The following is a 17,118-nucleotide window of genomic DNA, read 5'->3' on the forward strand; positions in this document are numbered from 1 at the left end:
GCTGTCAAAGTTTGTAGAGTGACCGCTTCTCCTATACATCGAAAGAGAGATCTACCCTGGGCACTTGTGGTGGCGTGAGAAGGGTGAGAAAGACGGTTTACCCGATCACTGGCGATGCTATTGCCATGCACTACCATGCGCAGGAGTAATCATGGACTTGTCAACCAGAGCTACCCTGAAGCGAGTGATGATTAGCCTAGTGATAACGAGACAGCTGCATATCTATGGCTGAAAGTGATCCAAGCAAAATGACAGCCTAACACTCGATTTCTTCGCTGATGCACGTCTTGATACCCTAGATATATCAAGTGCTCTGATGTATAAAAGCCGTGTCGTTTTGCATATTTATACACTTCATCCAGACGTACGGAGTATACCTAGCGAGCAAGAGCTCCTTCTTACGTTCCTTGACACCGTATGATTCTTCCATTTGAGAAATCGGGTTATCCAGTTACCATTACACGAGCCATAAGGCATTGAGATGCAAGAAATCTAAACAAGTTATTGGTTTCGGGGCCGTTTGATTATGGAGGCTCAGTTATTCGGAGTTCATCAGTCTTACCGGTGGCTTTAATTGGTTATTGTCGTGCGGAGGATTCATCCATTGACATGTTTCTTCAATATGACAGCTGGGCCCCACATTGAATCCTTCAACTAATTATAAATGACGATGTATTTATAATCAGTATTATCCATGTCGATATGCCAATACTTCTATACACTTTTTCTTAACTCACTATTCGGTACCCAAATTTCTATTCTCCGGATCATCAGCCCGATATCAGCCAGCATCATGGCAGACACTAACCCAAGTATCAAGCTATGGTACCTCCCAGGATCCTGCTCTCTTGCTTCACATATAGTCCTCGAAGAGGCTGGGTTAAGCTTCGAGCTGATCAAGAAGACATCCGACGGCGTCCTAGACGAGTACAAAACCGTCAACCCCAAGCTTCGAGTCCCAGCACTCTCAATCGACAAGAATAGGATCACTGAAAATCCCGCGGTCATGATGGCTATTTCAAACCTGGCTCCTGACAAACACCTCTTCGGCAAGACCCCTCTGGATACCGTTCGTGTCGTCGAGTGGGCAAACTATATATCGGGCACACTACACGCTCATGCATTTGACGGACTGTGGAGACCGCATCTATTCACGAGTGATCCTGAAGACCATCATAAGATCCAGGCCAGGAGCCTAGTTACGATTAAAGAATGTTTTCAGTATATCGAGCAAAGACTTAAGGGAGTCTATGCTGTCGGTGACTCGTATACTGTCGTGGATCCATACCTTCTTACCATGTACCGATGGGGACAAAAAATTGACTTGCCCATGGAGTCAGCTTACCCGAAACTCACTGCTCTTGTTGCTGAGATTTCGAAGCGGCCGGCGACCGTGGCTGCTTTGGAGGCTGAGGGACTTCCTCCAGTATTCGATGATTAAAGCCTTGTCGTACAGATATCCCTAGTCAATTTTCATCTGACACGTATACGACTTTGCAAAAACATCTAGTTTCGTTTAGTACTTTGTATATTATTTAGTCGATGTATTATACCCCAAAATATCTATAGGCCAAAGAATCAAATGCATTAGGTATCCTGGAGTGGTATTAAAAGTGTACATGTGCTAATTTCCCCTCTGAAGAGTAAATATATAAAATCAAACAAACATGGCCTCCCATGATCTATAGTTCATCGACCGTAGGGAAGTGAATCTCCCATGACCTTGGCGGGACAGGTAGCCCGAGCCAAAAGTTCCACAGACGGTTAAGTTCTAATATCATAATCTCCCAACTAAGATCAAAAGAAAGCAGAACGGTTAGCGAGGAATGAAGGATAGAAATGCAGGTTTGTGTGAGGATGAGCTACTTACGCTAAGAAAGGGAAGTTAATCCAACTCTTTAGGATGTAAACGTAGGCACGCCATATCAAGCCGGCCTCTCGTGAAATCATAGTCATAAGACTCGGCGATTCACTCTCTGTTTCCGGCTGAGCATCATATTCTGGCTCATCGTCAATATCGTCCACAGTAGAAGACTCTTCTTGTTTGTCAGCCTTGACTGTCTCCGTGTCTTTACCCATAATCTCGGATCCAATTGCATCCTCAAACTTCTGAATGGATGCTAGACTATGGGATACACGGGCGAGGGTGTTCACCAGGGCAACAAGTTCGGTCCTCCGAAGAGGGGGATTCTCCCCGTTCTTGGTCTCGTCGTATTCGAATAATACTTTGAGAGCTGCGCCATATCCGGCTGTCTGGAGCTTCCCCCACAGTCGGCATTTATCACATCCGATACAATCCATAACTCGACTGACGTTTCTGAATCTGTTACGGAAATCCTCCTTCAGCCCATTGGCAACAGAGTCCTGGAACATGGTGGTCTCATCGAAGATCTGAGGGTGTGTAGCAACTATGTGTGTTAGGCTGTTCATCTTCTGCTTGGTCTCATAATCCTGCTCTGGGTCACTGATACAGAAGCTATAGCCTTGAAGGTGTTTCTGTAGTTTAGCAACGGCTCGGGTAAGAAGGCCAAAGTTGAAGTAAAGGTTGGCAATACGTTCTGGGTGAGAATGTAACCTCTCCTTGAAGCATTGCATGTTTGGAGCCCATTTCCCTGTAGACTGGTTGAAATAATCCCAGCAAAGATGCGTGGAGATAGACGCATGCATTCCGCTGATTACACGGTGGAATACTCGTTTTTCAAGGCACTCATCGTCTAGAGGGAACAACTCATCACGCACAGCCCCCGAGACTACCTGGTTGATCTCATGGCTTTCAAGCACATGTCTGAAATCCTCCACAGCCTGGTACTGGGAACCCAACGGCTTTTCGAACACGTCATTTGGTGCTGAGGGAGACTGTTGCTGTGGTTTGAGGAAGCAGTTCTCTCTGTAGATTGCGTTCCACACATGTCTGGCACCCGGCCCCGAGTATCCTGTAAACCGCTCTGGGTTGTCCAACAAGCTCACGTAGTCACCCTTACCAGTAGCACCCTCATCTTCGGGTACGCAGTAATCACGCTCATCGCATTCATCGTCATATTCAACGACACAGGATTCCTTAACGTCGTCACCTAGCATCCCCTGCAGCGGTTTCTCCTTTGGACGCTCTTCCTGTTGTCTTTTCCCTGGGTGTCCAGCCTTGGGGCCCTCCAGCTTACTCAGTTCCTCCGCTCTCCAGATCAACGGTATATCTTCCTCCGACTCCAAAGTGCTAACCGAACAAGCGATATTCCCGCACATTCCGGCATCGTCTGACCAGAACGGACATTGTTTATTGAAGAGATTCAACCGATAGTAGGAGAAGAAGTCTGACTGCTGCGTGAGAGACTTTAAGACTGGGGTTATCTGGTTGTTCAGGCCGTCGAATGTGGCGAAGGAGGCACACGCATCAGAAACGGTAGACCTAGAATCAATCTACAACCACAACTTGGATTAGCAACTGGTAGACTTGCATATATCGGATAGATGAATAGAGCCAAGCTGGTCACGTACCGCGCATGCGTGGGATCTAGATCTACCGTCTTCTCCGTGAGCCGGGGCAAGGAGACTAAAAACTGCAAGGTAAAAGAGCTTTGAAGCGCCACCCATCTTGACTAGCGAGGGGAACAGTCTGAAACTGCCTGTCGTTCACAGGTATTCAAGGAAAAAGTTATCGCGTGTATAGCGCCCTGGGAGTTATAAACCCGGTGGAGCTCTTTGAGATATCTCTAACAAGACTAAAAAAGATAGCTTAAACGAGGGTAAAGGCCAATTCTTGGAGAGACAGTGTACAATCAAGGAGAGAGTATGTAAAGGACAGTTATCTCAGTCCATGTCTGCAGTAGATGCTCGAGGGTGCTAAAGGGGCGGCCTCCTTTTTATACAACGAGTTTTCTCTTTATCTCGTATGATTTGAGAGTTCGTATGATTTCTTTTGTTAGGAAGATGACATGTGGCCTCCAGCCAATAAGTGACGTCAGCAAGGATATTAATATGTCAATATTGATTGATGGATTAATGAGTTGACAGTTCGGAAATATACTTGAGCTGTGTATAACTATTACAGTGACGGTGCTAGAGTATCCCTGGCTCGATCGTAGTTGTTGCTGGTTATCCTTGTAGACAAGCCCGGAAGAGCATAAACATATATACTATGCCAGATATTAACCGAATACTATTTGAACATTAGTCTATACATAGAAGGGTGAGTATATATATCTACAATCCAGCTGTCTACAGCTTCGATTCTTGCGCCCCTTTTTCTTTCTTCGCGGCCTGCCATCCAAACTCGATAGTCTGCCCGATGCCAGGCTCAACGATAACGTTGACGATGGTAAACTTCTCCTTCTCCAGGAACCCAGCTCGCGTCGCCTTTTCTAGTTCTTCTTCGTTCCGCACAAAGAAGCCCTGTCCACCACATACGCTTGCTAGACGGTCATACCTCGTCTCGTACAAAAGGCTGGTAGAGCGAAGGCCCTTCTTGTCGGTGGCAGAAGAGGAAGTAGTCTCGTTCGAGATGGTTTCCTGTTGCAGGGTACGCCAGTCCTTTTCTGACCTGGCATCACCGTGATAGACTCCAGAGTTGTTCATCACAAAGATCAGGGCAGGAATCTGGTGTCGGGCCAGTGTTTCTACCTCCATTGCGCTGAAGCCGAATGCACTGTCGCCTTCCAGTGCGACGATCTTCTTTGCCGATGGTGCTTCTAGTGTGCCTTGAGGTTGGGGCATGTTGTAGGCCGCATGTGCAGCGATGATGTACCCGAGTCCAACACCCATGGTGGCATAGGTACCGGCATCGAGCCTTTGGCGCGGGTGCTGTAGTGGGAACGCGGAACGAGAGATATCCATTGTGTTGGCACCTTCAGAAACATAGACAATATCTCCATTTTCCGGGGGCGAGAGGGAGTTGAGTGTCGTTTTGATGATATGGAAAGCGCGCTGGAAGGTCAAATACTGGCCCGTAGCCGTGGTCTGAAGGGCCTTCGCCAGGGACTTGTTTTCATTTTTGGAGGCGGAGGCGGATATGAGGGAAGGGTAGGAAGAGGGTGTAGGTGTAGGTGGTTGGTAGTGCCAGTCGCCCAGGGACTTGAGTAGCTGGTCAACCACTAGCTCTATATCACCCACTATACCTAATTCGCCGCTTCCGGAGTTGCGACCAATCTCTTCGGCATGGATGTCCACCTGGATTATCTGGACGTTCGGCGACCAACGGGGAGCTTCGCCAAAATGTAGAATCCAATTGAGTCTGGCTCCAAGAAGCAAAACGACATCCGCATTCTTCAGCGCAACACTTCGTGCACTGGAGGTGTTAAGCGGGTGAGAGTCAGGTACAACACCCTTTCCCATTGGGGTCGGTAAGAATGGCAGGCGTGCGGTATCTATCAGTTTGCGAATCGATTCTTCGGCCCTTGCGTATGCCGACCCTTTACCCACAACCACCAGGGGAGCACGGGCAGATCTGAGGAGTTGTGCCACCTTAAAGATGATACTTGGGTCTCCAGCGGGTTTTGGGGGTGCATGCACCAGCTGAAGGCCCGCAGACGGCGAGCTCCCGGTTGCCCTCCCTTGGATCAAATCCGCAGGCAAGTCGACAAAGGTAACCCCTGGACGGCCGTACCAACATGTCCTGTATGCATCATAAATGGCATTCTCAGTATAGTCCACCGATACGGGCCTGACGGAGAGCTTGGTATGCGGAGTAAGTAGCGATATCGCATCCATCTCCTGGAACCCGCCTTTAGTGACAAGAGTGGTCTCTGCCGACCCAGCAAGTACAAGTAAAGGGAACGCATTCACAGATGCATTTCCAATCTAGATAGATATATCAAATAAGTTGGGTTGCCAGCACGATTGAATCTGAAGTGGATAAAGCAGACTTACCCCAGCCATTGCATGTAACACTCCAGGCCCTCCCACGACCAAGCAAACACCCGGTTTCCCTGTGATGTATCCGTACACGCTAGCCGCATAGCTGCAAGCTTGCTCGTTCCTGAATGCGATAAACCGTATCCCCAGATTGATCGCTTCCTCAGCAATTTCAACGATGGGAATACCGACAATGCCGAAAATGACGGTAACCCCGAGATTTTTGAGAGCTCGCGCAATAGCCTGCGCTCCAGTTGGGTGGCTCATCGTTGATATCTCACGAATTAGCTGGGGCTGAAGAGGTGGTCTGATGCGACAAGCAGAACCAACAAAATCACAGGTGTTTCAAGCGAGTGTAATTCATGAGACGGCGAGTATCATCGGCGTAAACAACGAGTTAAAGATGTTGATGGCGAGGAGGAAGAAATTCTTTCTTGTTAAATAGAAAAATATGGAGTTTCAATGCGGAGAAAAAAGTTGGAGAAAAGTTGGAGAAGTTTTTCAGCTGGCAGTTTCGAGACGTCCCGATCGGGAAGGGCGGTGACGCAACAGCCGAGGCTAAGTAAGCACTAATAAGATGGATGCTATAGATGATGGTAGATGATGGTAGATGGAGATGAAGACGATGATGATAAGATGATGAAGACGGAGAAGATGGTGAAGATGGAGGTGAGATAAGATTATGTATTGACCAACATATACAGAATTAGATATAGACCATGTCCTAATGATTCCCATTACCATTCCATCCACTCCGTAAGGTACGCAGATATCTTTCCAAGAGACAACATCCATGAGTGTAAAATCGTAAAAGATGAACTCCAATTCTATCAAGCAGGACAGTACTGCCCGAGACTTAAAAATCAAACTCCTTCTTGAATACCGAGACGTCCATTCCGCTGACCACCATGTCGCTGAGATCTCTACGGCCCATCTGACTGAACACGCGCCGTAAGGTGTCGTACAGGTTTGTGCTTTGGTTTTGGCTGATGTGGATCATGCGTTCGAGTTCGGCGTCATCGATACCGTCAACGCCCTCGACAATCTCCCTCGCTCGTTCACGGCCTTCCTGCTCAACGACTTTGTGCATGGACAGTGCGCCGAGTAGATGCTGGGCCGCTTCGGGATAGCAGCCAATGTTGATGCAGGATACACCTAGGTTGTAACGGGCGCGGACAAAGTTGGGGTTGATGGTAAGTGCCTTTTCGTAGGCTTCGATAGCTTCTTCTGACCGGCCGGAGTTGGCAAGAGTAGCACCCAGCCTGTTCCAGAGTAGGTGAACCTGTCCCTTTTGGTTCGAGGAACCCGATTCTGTGGAGGCGAGAGCAGCGGAGAAGCAGTCTACCGCCTTGTCGTACTCCTCTGCGCCGTAGAACAGCACGCCCAACCCGACCTGTACGTCGGGGTCCATGAGTTCACCATGTGGAGAGAGCTGTGCCGCCTTGATGAAGAGGTCCGTTACTTTCTCATGTAGCAGATGTCGATCAGTGAAACCCATATCTGTGTCTGTTCCAACTTCATTAGGATCAATGACCTGTGGATATTTGATGGATAGCCACCTCTCCAACGTTCGATAGGCAGTCGAGTCGTAACCTTCGTTGGTGTAGGATACTGCTAAGCCCATGAGTGCATCGAGGTTGTTGGGATCTAGCTTCAACGCCTGTTCCAACGCTCTGATAGCCGGGCTTTCTTTCTCATTCTGAGCCTGTGCGGAGCCCAGCAAGGTCCATGCTTGGACGTGGGTGGAATCTTTCTGGACAGCGGCCTCGAACGCAAGGGCAGCTAGTGACAGATTTCCACCTTCTTCGAGAATGCGCACTCCCTCTTCGAATGGGTTGGGAACGGCTCTGAACGCGTTTTCGTCTTCGAATAGATAATCTCCAAGCTGTGGATCCCTGTAGTTATGGGTATTCAGACCACTATCAAAGTTCTCCCACTCGCTGAAATCGCCCATCGCCATGTTCTCGATCTTCTCGTCTTCGTTCACCAGTTGTCTAGTTGCAGCGGTTTCAGCTTGAATTCTTCTCCATATATTCTCAAAATCAGCGAATTCGTTCGCTTCTGCGGGAACTGACCTATCCAAATCATCGAGTTCTTTCTCCATGGCAGCATTGGCCTCATCATCCAAGTTTGCCTGTCCCGAGGCGTCTATCTCGGCAAACTGGGCTTCCCAATTCTGGTCGTCAAGTTCAATCATTCTCCCTTTGCCCTTGGCATCTTGTTGTTCTGCTGGGCGTTGATGAGGCTGTTGGTGCATTGACACAGGTATATATGAAGGGCCCATCATGCCCATCTGGCCCATACCCATACCCATGCCCATGCCGTACCCTCGGGCCATGGGTCCTTGGTATTGTGACATCATCGGACTTGCTGCTCCCGGAACAGCCCCAGCTCTGTTCTGTTGAAACCGTGCAAATTCTGAGGCCTGAAAGGTGTTGTTTCCCTTCATCATTCCGGGAGCTGGTGACTGAAACGCTGCCTCCATACGAGCTTGCTCTCCCGGGTCGAACTCTGCCGCCCATGCGGGTGACCCCGTCCTCTGCGGGGAAGGATGGAAGTTCTCTAGTTCTCTGCGCATCTGTTCCATGGCGAATGGCTGTGCCGGACCTTGCTGCATCTGGTCGTTTTGTTGTAGAAATTCATCCATCATCTAGATTCCAGAATAAGGCGGGTTAGCTTCTCATCTGCAGTTGACGACAGTATCTCTCATCTCCACTTACATGATCCTGTCCTCCCATCATCCCCCTTGACCGCATAGTCTCTTGACGGCCAGGCCCAGTCCCAGCCAGCCTATCCCGCTGCAGTGACTTATCATCTTGAACATGTTTTGTAAACTGTGTAAGCGGATTCCCTGCCGTCGAGCACTCTGAACCACCTAAGAAAGACATATCTCCGGTAAATGTGTAAGTAGAGCTATATGGGCTTAGCTGTTATATATGTACCGGATAGCAAGGTATGCTAGCAAGGCAGCAAAGGACTAATGACTGAATTAAATGAAGCAATGTAAAGTAACGAAATATCAACTATAAGACAAACGGGTATATGGGTTTTAAATGATTGAAGGAGTGAGAGGGAGGGTAAGATGTAGGGAGTGAGAAGGAATCCTGGCTCTCTCTCGCCCTTGAGCGTGGGGAACTTTCTTCGCTGGCAAAAAAAGCAGTTTTCCTTCCTCGGCCGTTTTTTGGAGGCAAAGTGCTTACTCAGCAAGCCGAGGAATAAATCATGTGACATGAGAAGGTTTGATATCGAGCAGAAGACGAAGGGGTAGAGATGGAGAGGAGTTCAGGGACGGTAGTATTGCATATAGTCATGGTCATGTAGATTACAGGAGAAGACAAAAAAACAGTCCACAAGAAACCCCATGCAAAACTCATCAGGAAAACGCAAAACCTTTATATACTACAGCAGCTTTAACCAGTTTTTTGAAAGCATAAGAGAAGTAACGGGTACATAGTAAAACAATCCAAGAAGGGGGAAGATGAAGGGATTATGTCGTTGGTTATGGGGGAAGTCGTCGGGGTCGAGAGGGTTTTTCGAACATGAGAGGGAGGGAGACGTAGACAGCACTAACAAGCTAGATGCTCCCTTATACCACCAAGCACATGCGCCGAGTAGACATCTAGAAACACCCTTTGTGGAATTGGAGGGAATATATGAAAGCAAAAGCCAGTTCAAATGTACAGAAACATCTGAATTCCACAAATGCCCATTGATATTGTCAGGGCCAAAGAATCAATGCGAAAGTGTTTGATTTAGATCTGAGCGGCCTTAGGGGTGGCATCTTCAGAAGGGGTTGCATTGGCTTCTTGCTGGGCCTCTTGAGCCACTTCTTGCTGGGTTTGTGGCTGGGCTTCTGTCTGGGCTGCTGACTCGCCTTCTGCAGAGTTGGCCGGGGCTCTGGAGTTGTCGGTCTCCCCTGGGCGTCTGGTGCTATGGCTATAGTCCAATCGGAGTGGGCGGCCATACGGAGCCTTGCCCTTCAATGCCTCAAAGCCAGCAATAGCACTCTCGACATCAGTAAACTCGGCATGAGCAAACCCTCTTGGCATGCCGGTTCTACGGTCAACAGCAACGCGGACATCGAAGACATTGGGAATAGAGTCGAAGAGTTCGTGAAGGTCACGATCAGTGATTTGATGAGCGATGTTGCCAACAAAGACGGTACGAGTTGGCTCTATGGTCCTTTGTGGTGTTTCCTCCTTCAAGTCCATCTGTGCATAGTTGACGCTCAGTTTGCGGCCTTCAAATTCGCTAAGATGCATGTCGTTGACAGCCTTTTTAGCTTCCTCGATATTCTCAAATTTGACATAACCGAATCTGAAAGCCGCAAGTTAGCAAGGGATAAGAAAACAATATAGAAAAAGAAGTACGGAAGTATCGCATACCCTCTGCTTAGACCACGGCTGTCATAAATAATGCGAGAGCCCACAACCTTTCCATACTTGCTGGCGTATTCCTTCAAATCGGCTGCAGTGATGTCGAACAAGATGTTACCGACATAGACTGTGGATTTTGGCTCAGGGCTAGGGCGGGTAGGTGGAAGGCCGAATGAACGCTTAGATATAGGCCTGACAAAGGGTTTCCTCTCTTCGGACACAGCATCTCTGGCTTCGTCAGTGAAGAGTCGTCGTTGCGAAGCCCAGAGCTGGCTGCCCAGCACTCGTGTGATTTGGCTCAATTGTGAGTTCGCGGCTTGAGGCTTAGCAATAAATGACCTTGCTGTGCTTCCGCTGGCCGCGGAGGCAGCGCGGTAGATTGCATGTCTAAGGGAAATCCTATACAAGAAAGAGAATGGAGTTAGCATTGTCAATTGCTCGAAATCGGTATGAGATGAAGAGAATGGGACAAAAAAAGGAATTTGCAGAGAGACGAACATTGTCAAGGAATTGTAGAAACAAAAGTATTTATACAAATGCAAAATTACAAAAGAAGTATAACTTAATAAGACAAGTAATAGGAAGAATTAAACAGAATAAGACGCCGTTCGAGATGAAGAGCTTTGAATGATTAAACAAGATGAAGAAATTCTAGCAACAAAAAAACTTCTGAAGGTTTCGAGAAGAAGATTTTGGCACTTGTCCATATCGGGTTAGCGTTGAGATGAAAGTTAGATCACGTGAGATACTCCGGTATTTGTGAGGAAGAGACGATATGAAGAAAATAAGGACTACTTGATATGTTCATAATACGGAATCATTCATAGCTTTGAATGCCGGTGCTTCCTTGCATGGTATTGATATATACGTATCAGTTCAAACAGACCTGTTCAACCAGGGCAATGCGCCAGGGACATAAACAAGTGAGAGGAATTTCATATACATTGAAGAAAGGGGGAAATAAAACATGGGATTCGGATCCAGCCAGATTAAGAGCCAAGGTCACCACCTTGGTAACCGTTGTTATCCATATATGTAGGGTGACTGGATGTGTTGCCGTTAGTGCCATATGTACCGTTACGTGACGGGTGTATTGGCGGTCTTGTAGACACGTTTTGTTCATTCTCGGCGGGCGCCTGAGGTTGATGTGTTTGCTGGAAATCCTGTCGTTGGTTCAATTCAGCCCAGTTTTGATTAGTAGGATCCAGGGCAGCAGATTGGATATAGTTATCCCATGCATCCTATTTCACGTTATAGTTAGTAAAAGAGTGTTTAAAGGGTAGATTGTTAGCAGAGTAAACATACCCAGTCAAGGTTAAACTGCTGCATGTCTGGCATTTGTCCAAACATGCCAAATGGAGAATTTGCGCCTGCCATTGGGTCTATGTTAGAAGGGATATTTCCTTGCGGGGCTGCAGAAGTTCGATCAATCCCCAGCATGGAGTCCGCAAAGTGCGGCGGACTTGTAGGTCCAAGTGGCGTTAGACCACTGCTTAGCAAGCCTAGAGTCATCGCAGCGCTCTGTTTCTCATCTTGCGGGTCAAATCTCTGGTCCATTGAGGAAGCATCTCTGGATTCCGGTCGGTGACTTATCCTCTCTAGAAGCATCCCCAATACACTGGAGGCCTTCCACGCATCCATAGACAAATCCTTTAGCTCGTTCCATATGTTGTAGGACTGACGAAGGGCAGCAAGCATCTCATCTTGCATTCCACGTCCCCAGCCATATGGGCTGTCTCCTTGTCGCCTTGTCACTCCTAATTGGGTGTCGTGGTAGAGGTCAAGGGCGAGAATAGTGCTAGCAAGCAAAAAGTCATGACCAGTAAGTGATGTGGTGTAATACCTAGGAGATATTATTCTTTTTCCAGCTGTCTTTTCGGCATGAAGCATTGCCTGGAACCGTAGGAGCTCCAAGGAACTGTCAACACAGGCTCGATGTGACAGCGTATACCGTGGGTTTTCACGGGCCCTTATGAGATAAGGGCGATGTAAAACACATTGAGATTTGTGATAAATACTCTCAACCTGTAAAATCCGTTGAATTAGTTCACTTGAAATAAAATAAAAATAATATCAGCCGGGATGGTACATACCCCTAATCTGTTCATTATTATATTGGCTGGCTCATGTGAACATTCAGGAATAGGTTTCATCTGTAGCCACTCGGGTATCGTGTCGTGGGCATGTCGCAGCTCCCTATCTAACTCTAAAACCTCTTCGTAAGAAGACCCTCGGAGCTTCTGCGATTGCTCTAGTACCCGCCCAAAAACTGTAGACAACCTAGCGTGAACAATGGTATATGTGACGGGAGTTGGTTGGTCGAGTGGCCTCTCGGGAGGAAGCTCCTTGGAATCTTCATCAAAGTCTTCATCATAAAGGCATCGAGGGAGATCAGTGTCAGCATCTCCCGTCCGAATCATACTTGGAAGCCCAGCCTCAAAGGAGAATAACAGGTCTGCCTGCCGTACCCACGTCCAGAGCCGCCGCCGCATTTCTCCTTGGAATATTGAGATATTCGGAAACATTTTAGAATCGCGATGGTATCCCATTCGCATTCCCAGGCGGACAACCATCCCGACCAGGATCCAAACTGAGGTTTCTGATTCACAGCTCTGTGAATACTCGGCCTGTAGATGGAAGGCCAAAGTTTCGAGTAGATATCGATGAGGTTTCGTAAAATCTGAAAATACTAGCCCCTGTGCCATTGCCATGCGGTATGTTTTGGCTATATCTAACGACTTCCCTCGGAACTCGGGTGGTTCATCTTGTTCTCTATGGTACGATAGCATTGCCAACCGAAACATTGCAAATACCATTGCTATCCACACCATGCTCGTTTTTGTAGGATCTTGCCAGTGCGCCTCATACTATATATTATATTAACAACCAGGAACGAGTCCTTGATAAATCGATATATACATACCTCTTTCCAAAAGGTCGGACCGTGGACAAGAGCTAGAAAGAGAGTAAGATATATTAATTTCATATATAGGTTTTCTGGGAATTGAACTCACTGATTGAGGGATCTAGGGTAGAAAAGAAACGGCGGAGAAGCATGTCCGCGGTATATCTCGACGGGAAAGATGCCATAATCTCCGCTTCAGTTGGCAGCGACATTGCTCCAAATATTAAAGCAGAACCCTTCAGATCCTGCGTCTGCTTGGCCGCCTGCACTTTCAGCACCTGCTCCTCATACTGCTTCTTATGAGAAGCCCAGAACTGCTTAACTTCTGAAATCTAAGCACAGCCATTAGCTCAAATCCGTGGTATATAAGATGAAAAAATGTCCATACATCATTCAGGATCGTCGACCAATGTGCCTCAGACACATAGTACGATTTCTGGCTCTGATTATCTACCTTCATTATTCCAAACGACTTTGTAACTTGTTCTGTATCACTTTCTTCATCTTTCAGGTCGATATCAATCGTGTTGGCGCCTGCGCTCTGCGGGCCTAGCGAGTCTATACTGCCATCCCCAGATACAGTGGCAACCGCAGCAGTAGGTCCAGCCGACTGTGCGCCATTTGTCATTAATGACAAAACCAGGCTCTCCAATCGATCTATGCGATTCTGCATATCGTCTGGTGTTGACATTGCAGACTGGTTATTCTGATGTCTGCGTCGGCTAGTGGACTGGGCGTATGAGCAAGCTGAGGCATCATCTCTCTTCACGCAGTTCTCGCAGGGCATCGCACGGTTACATTTCAATCTATATATATAGACAGCACGCACGGTTAGCAAAGATACTGACAGAACATACAGTGTGTAAAAAAAGGAGGAGAGACTTCATACTTTCGGTTTCTGCATGGAGCGCAGGACACCGGGACTCGATTTCTTTTCCGAACAACGCGGTATTGGCATTCGGGGGAATGCGTGCTAGACGATGTGGTAGGTGGTGTAGGCGACATATTTAACGATATGTGTTCACAGTTCTTGCTGGCGTGATAAGTGGAGGGGTATGGACAGCTTCTGCGATCCAGGTGAATGGAGATAGAACGACAAATTGTCCAGATGATGAAAACTGAAGCCTTCAAATCCCGTATATGTAGGTGCGCGTTGGCTCATAAAAGGGTTTTCTCTCTCAAGTCAAGCTGTTGTATATAGCTGTGGCGTCTTGTAGCAACTGACAACTGAAAACTACCTGTCCCCCTCCAACAGCTTCAGAAAGACTCTTCCAAGCTAGACTGGGCGTTTTTCGCGTTGAATGTGGATTTTTTTCGATGGCTTCTGCGCACTATCGACCTTATGGCTGCGAGAAATGGAGGCCTATCTAAGCCATCAAAGATGAGTAGATCGTTCGTCTAGGTGGGATGGGAAATATTGAAATTGCGATCTGGAACACGACAAGGGCTGGAAGTTCTAGCGGCAAGAAGAAACAATGTACTCACTGTCCTGCCTAGGGGCTCGATGGACGTTTCTCGCTTTTCTTCGTGCCAGCTGGGAGTCAGAGATGTTGGATGGAGTCTTCAAGGCAGTCAAGGGCCAAACCCTGGTAACTATGCATTTAAATACTTGCCCACAACCACACTGCTAGAGGTCAAACAAACCGACCGACAGAGGATATTCCTAGTAGCGATCACGCCGGGCAGATTGTACAAGTATGAAGTAGTGAAGACGAAGAGTTGTACTTTCACATCTCCAGAGCTCAAACTAGTTGTTGCTCTCTCGGAGTTAAGCAGCTTCTAATCGCCATATATAAATTATCAGTCAGTATATAACGCTACAGTCATAAGTGGTAAACGGTACTTCAATATCGAAACACTTCTCTAACATCGAATAACATAAAAAAAGGCCTAATAGAACAAAAAAAAAAAAAAAAAAGACAGTGACGCCGATGGGAATCGTTTCGTCTGAGTCGTAACTATCGCCCCGTGTATTCGTTTCAGTGCAGCTCAAACAGCGATTTCAAAAAAAAAATCTCCCAAACATAGTGGCCGAAGGGTAAAAGTAAAAGAGAGGGCGAGGTGGTGTTCATCAGGCATGGAAATATCAGACAGTAAAAGGAAAGTGAAAAGGTTAAGAGATGTTGGAATACAGTATTATATGAAAGGGAAAGGAGAGAGGGCTAGTGCCGCCGGAAAAGCCAAGCGGAAGCAAAAGAGTGCGGTTTTAATCCTCATCTCCAAAGCCCCAGCTCTTAGAGTAGACGCTCTGGCGGGCTGGGTTGGCGCGAATAGGGCGGTCGACTACGGGCTGTTCCTGCTGTGCGTTTTCATCAAACTTATTCCAGCTTGAGTCCATGAGCTTGACCACGTCCATGCGGCTTCTAGAGACAGGCTTCTTCGTTTCCTCCTCTTTGGCCTCTTCACCGTTCCCGTTGCCAAATTCGTCCTTCATCTCCCACTGAGGATCGAAGATCTTATGTCTATGGGAATGGTTGCTAGTGCCGTTAGAGGTAGTCGAAGGCTCCTCTTGCTTCTCACCTTCGTCGTAAAGGTTGTGTTCGTACAGCTTGAGGCCTCTGTTATGCGCAGCACCGGCAGTCGTCTTCTCAGCCGGAAGAGGCGTCTGTTCATCCTGGAGCTTAAAATGAGTCTCAGCATCACGTCTTGGATGGGCGATTCGTGGCTTTGGCTTGGGAGTCTCCAGCGGTTCAACCTCGTCATCACTCCATCCGAAGTGACGGACCTCTTGGCCTCGGACGGGTCTCCTCTTGGGCTTCTCAGGAGTAACAAAGTCTTCGAAGTCCCATTGAGAGAAGTGCTTGGATGATCTGGGTCGAACAGGCAAAGGGCGGTCTTCGGCTTCTCCAAATTCGAAATGGCCTGGATTCTTGGATTGCGACTTCTCGGCCGCCTTCTTGTGCTCTTCCAACACATGAGGCGCGGCCTCGTCTCCGAACTCAAAGTGGCTACGCGCCTTGCTCTCCTTCTGCGGCTGGTCACCAGGAAGCTTCCCTTCGCCAAACTCGAAATGGGTATATGTCTTTGAGATGGTCTTGGGGGTGCCTATGTTCTGGTCCCTTGACCTTGGAGGAGTCACCAGTGGCTCGTTATCAGCCTGGAAGAGGTCGTTGTAGTCTCGTGGCGCTGGCTTTGCGGATAAGGTAGACGTGCGAGACTTGGTAGCAGGCACTGGCTCTTCAACGCTCTGAGCTTCGAAGAAGGAAAGAGGCGTCTCGGCCCTCGCGGCCTTCTTGGGTGTCTCTTTCGTCTTCTTTGGCTTGGGCTCAGCGTTCTTCGAGTACTGGGCTGCGGCCGCGATTGACGAGTTGATCAGGCGTTTCTGCTCCACGCTATCAGAGATAGGCCAGTTGTTTCGCGATCCAATGACATTGAGCTTCCTCAGGAGCGAAGCTTGATCCCAGTACTGGCGGATCTGTACGATTTTATTCTCTGAATCAAATCGAACGATGTGGACCTATCGCGTGTCAGTAATAAAAGATCATCAACTCGTGTTTTTTTGTTTTCTGATAATAGTTTATCAACGCACCATTGGGATGGTGACGGTCTGATCGACAACGAAGTTATCGTCCAGCGAGAGCAGATAAGGTCCCCCGCCACTGGTAAAGAGGAGAGTAGTTTCGATCTCAAGACAGAGGGAGTTGGTATCCTCGATGGCACTGAGGGTGACCTGCGACTTCTTGTCCAGGGCTCGACGGACGGCCTGTAGGTGCTTGATGATGTTATCTGGCCCGTTATGCGTGGTGGTTGTGGTGATGTAGTGCAGCGAGGCCTGCTCAGCGAGCATCTCTGGCTCTGGTCTGGCCAGGAAGCCCTCGTAGATCGCCTGAAGGGTCATTGTGGCGGTATCGAGAGTGTCAAGCGAGTGTGTCGAGCGCAAAGAGAGAGACGAAGTTGGTAGATTCTTGAAGCAGAGGGAAGAAGGAAAGTTGGCCAAAGGAGGAACCTCCGCGCTTTTGTATATGTAACAACCAGTGACTTAACTATACAAAG

At 48.0% G+C, this 17,118-nt stretch overlaps 8 protein-coding genes across 8 annotated transcripts; 2 read left to right on the forward strand and 6 right to left on the reverse strand.

Annotated features, from left to right (window-relative positions):
• Positions 1-793: 793 nt before the first annotated feature.
• Positions 794-1,441, forward strand: MCYG_07591 (glutathionine S-transferase; the record flags this gene model as incomplete). Its single annotated transcript, XM_002843762.1, has 2 exons — positions 794-812; positions 864-1,441. The coding sequence occupies 2 exons, from the start codon at positions 794-796 to the stop codon at positions 1,439-1,441; spliced, it is 597 nt and encodes a 198-aa protein (XP_002843808.1).
• A 241-nt stretch (positions 1,442-1,682) lies between these two features.
• Positions 1,683-3,588, reverse strand: MCYG_07592 (endoplasmic oxidoreductin-1; the record flags this gene model as incomplete). Its single annotated transcript, XM_002843763.1, has 3 exons — positions 1,683-1,791; positions 1,871-3,414; positions 3,493-3,588. 3 exons carry the CDS (start codon positions 3,586-3,588, stop codon positions 1,683-1,685), a joined length of 1,749 nt encoding a protein of 582 aa, XP_002843809.1.
• A 624-nt stretch (positions 3,589-4,212) lies between these two features.
• Positions 4,213-6,111, reverse strand: MCYG_07593 (2-hydroxyacyl-CoA lyase 1; the record flags this gene model as incomplete). The annotated part of the gene is made up of 2 exons (XM_002843764.1): positions 4,213-5,790; positions 5,860-6,111. 2 exons carry the CDS (start codon positions 6,109-6,111, stop codon positions 4,213-4,215), a joined length of 1,830 nt encoding a protein of 609 aa, XP_002843810.1.
• Positions 6,112-6,700: 589 nt separating this feature from the next.
• On the reverse strand, positions 6,701-8,732 carry MCYG_07594 (peroxisomal targeting signal receptor; the record flags this gene model as incomplete). Its single annotated transcript, XM_002843765.1, has 2 exons — positions 6,701-8,494; positions 8,565-8,732. 2 exons carry the CDS (start codon positions 8,730-8,732, stop codon positions 6,701-6,703), a joined length of 1,962 nt encoding a protein of 653 aa, XP_002843811.1.
• Positions 8,733-9,596: 864 nt separating this feature from the next.
• Positions 9,597-10,720, reverse strand: MCYG_07595 (nucleic acid-binding protein; the record flags this gene model as incomplete). The annotated part of the gene is made up of 3 exons (XM_002843766.1): positions 9,597-10,161; positions 10,230-10,607; positions 10,707-10,720. The coding sequence occupies 3 exons, from the start codon at positions 10,718-10,720 to the stop codon at positions 9,597-9,599; spliced, it is 957 nt and encodes a 318-aa protein (XP_002843812.1).
• Positions 10,721-11,209: 489 nt separating this feature from the next.
• MCYG_07596 (conserved hypothetical protein) lies at positions 11,210-14,130 on the reverse strand (the record flags this gene model as incomplete). The annotated part of the gene is made up of 7 exons (XM_002843767.1): positions 11,210-11,461; positions 11,526-12,245; positions 12,314-13,087; positions 13,144-13,175; positions 13,235-13,457; positions 13,514-13,931; positions 14,015-14,130. The coding sequence occupies 7 exons, from the start codon at positions 14,128-14,130 to the stop codon at positions 11,210-11,212; spliced, it is 2,535 nt and encodes an 844-aa protein (XP_002843813.1).
• Positions 14,131-14,467: 337 nt separating this feature from the next.
• On the forward strand, positions 14,468-14,908 carry MCYG_07597 (uncharacterized protein; the record flags this gene model as incomplete). The annotated part of the gene is made up of 2 exons (XM_002843768.1): positions 14,468-14,517; positions 14,623-14,908. The coding sequence occupies 2 exons, from the start codon at positions 14,468-14,470 to the stop codon at positions 14,906-14,908; spliced, it is 336 nt and encodes a 111-aa protein (XP_002843814.1).
• Positions 14,909-15,331: 423 nt separating this feature from the next.
• On the reverse strand, positions 15,332-16,963 carry MCYG_07598 (conserved hypothetical protein; the record flags this gene model as incomplete). Its single annotated transcript, XM_002843769.1, has 2 exons — positions 15,332-16,582; positions 16,655-16,963. The coding sequence occupies 2 exons, from the start codon at positions 16,961-16,963 to the stop codon at positions 15,332-15,334; spliced, it is 1,560 nt and encodes a 519-aa protein (XP_002843815.1).
• Positions 16,964-17,118: the final 155 nt, after the last annotated feature.

The sequence above is a fragment of the Microsporum canis genome, genomic scaffold (genome assembly GCF_000151145.1).
Source record: "Microsporum canis CBS 113480 supercont1.7 genomic scaffold, whole genome shotgun sequence".
NCBI lineage: Eukaryota > Fungi > Ascomycota > Eurotiomycetes > Onygenales > Arthrodermataceae > Microsporum > Microsporum canis.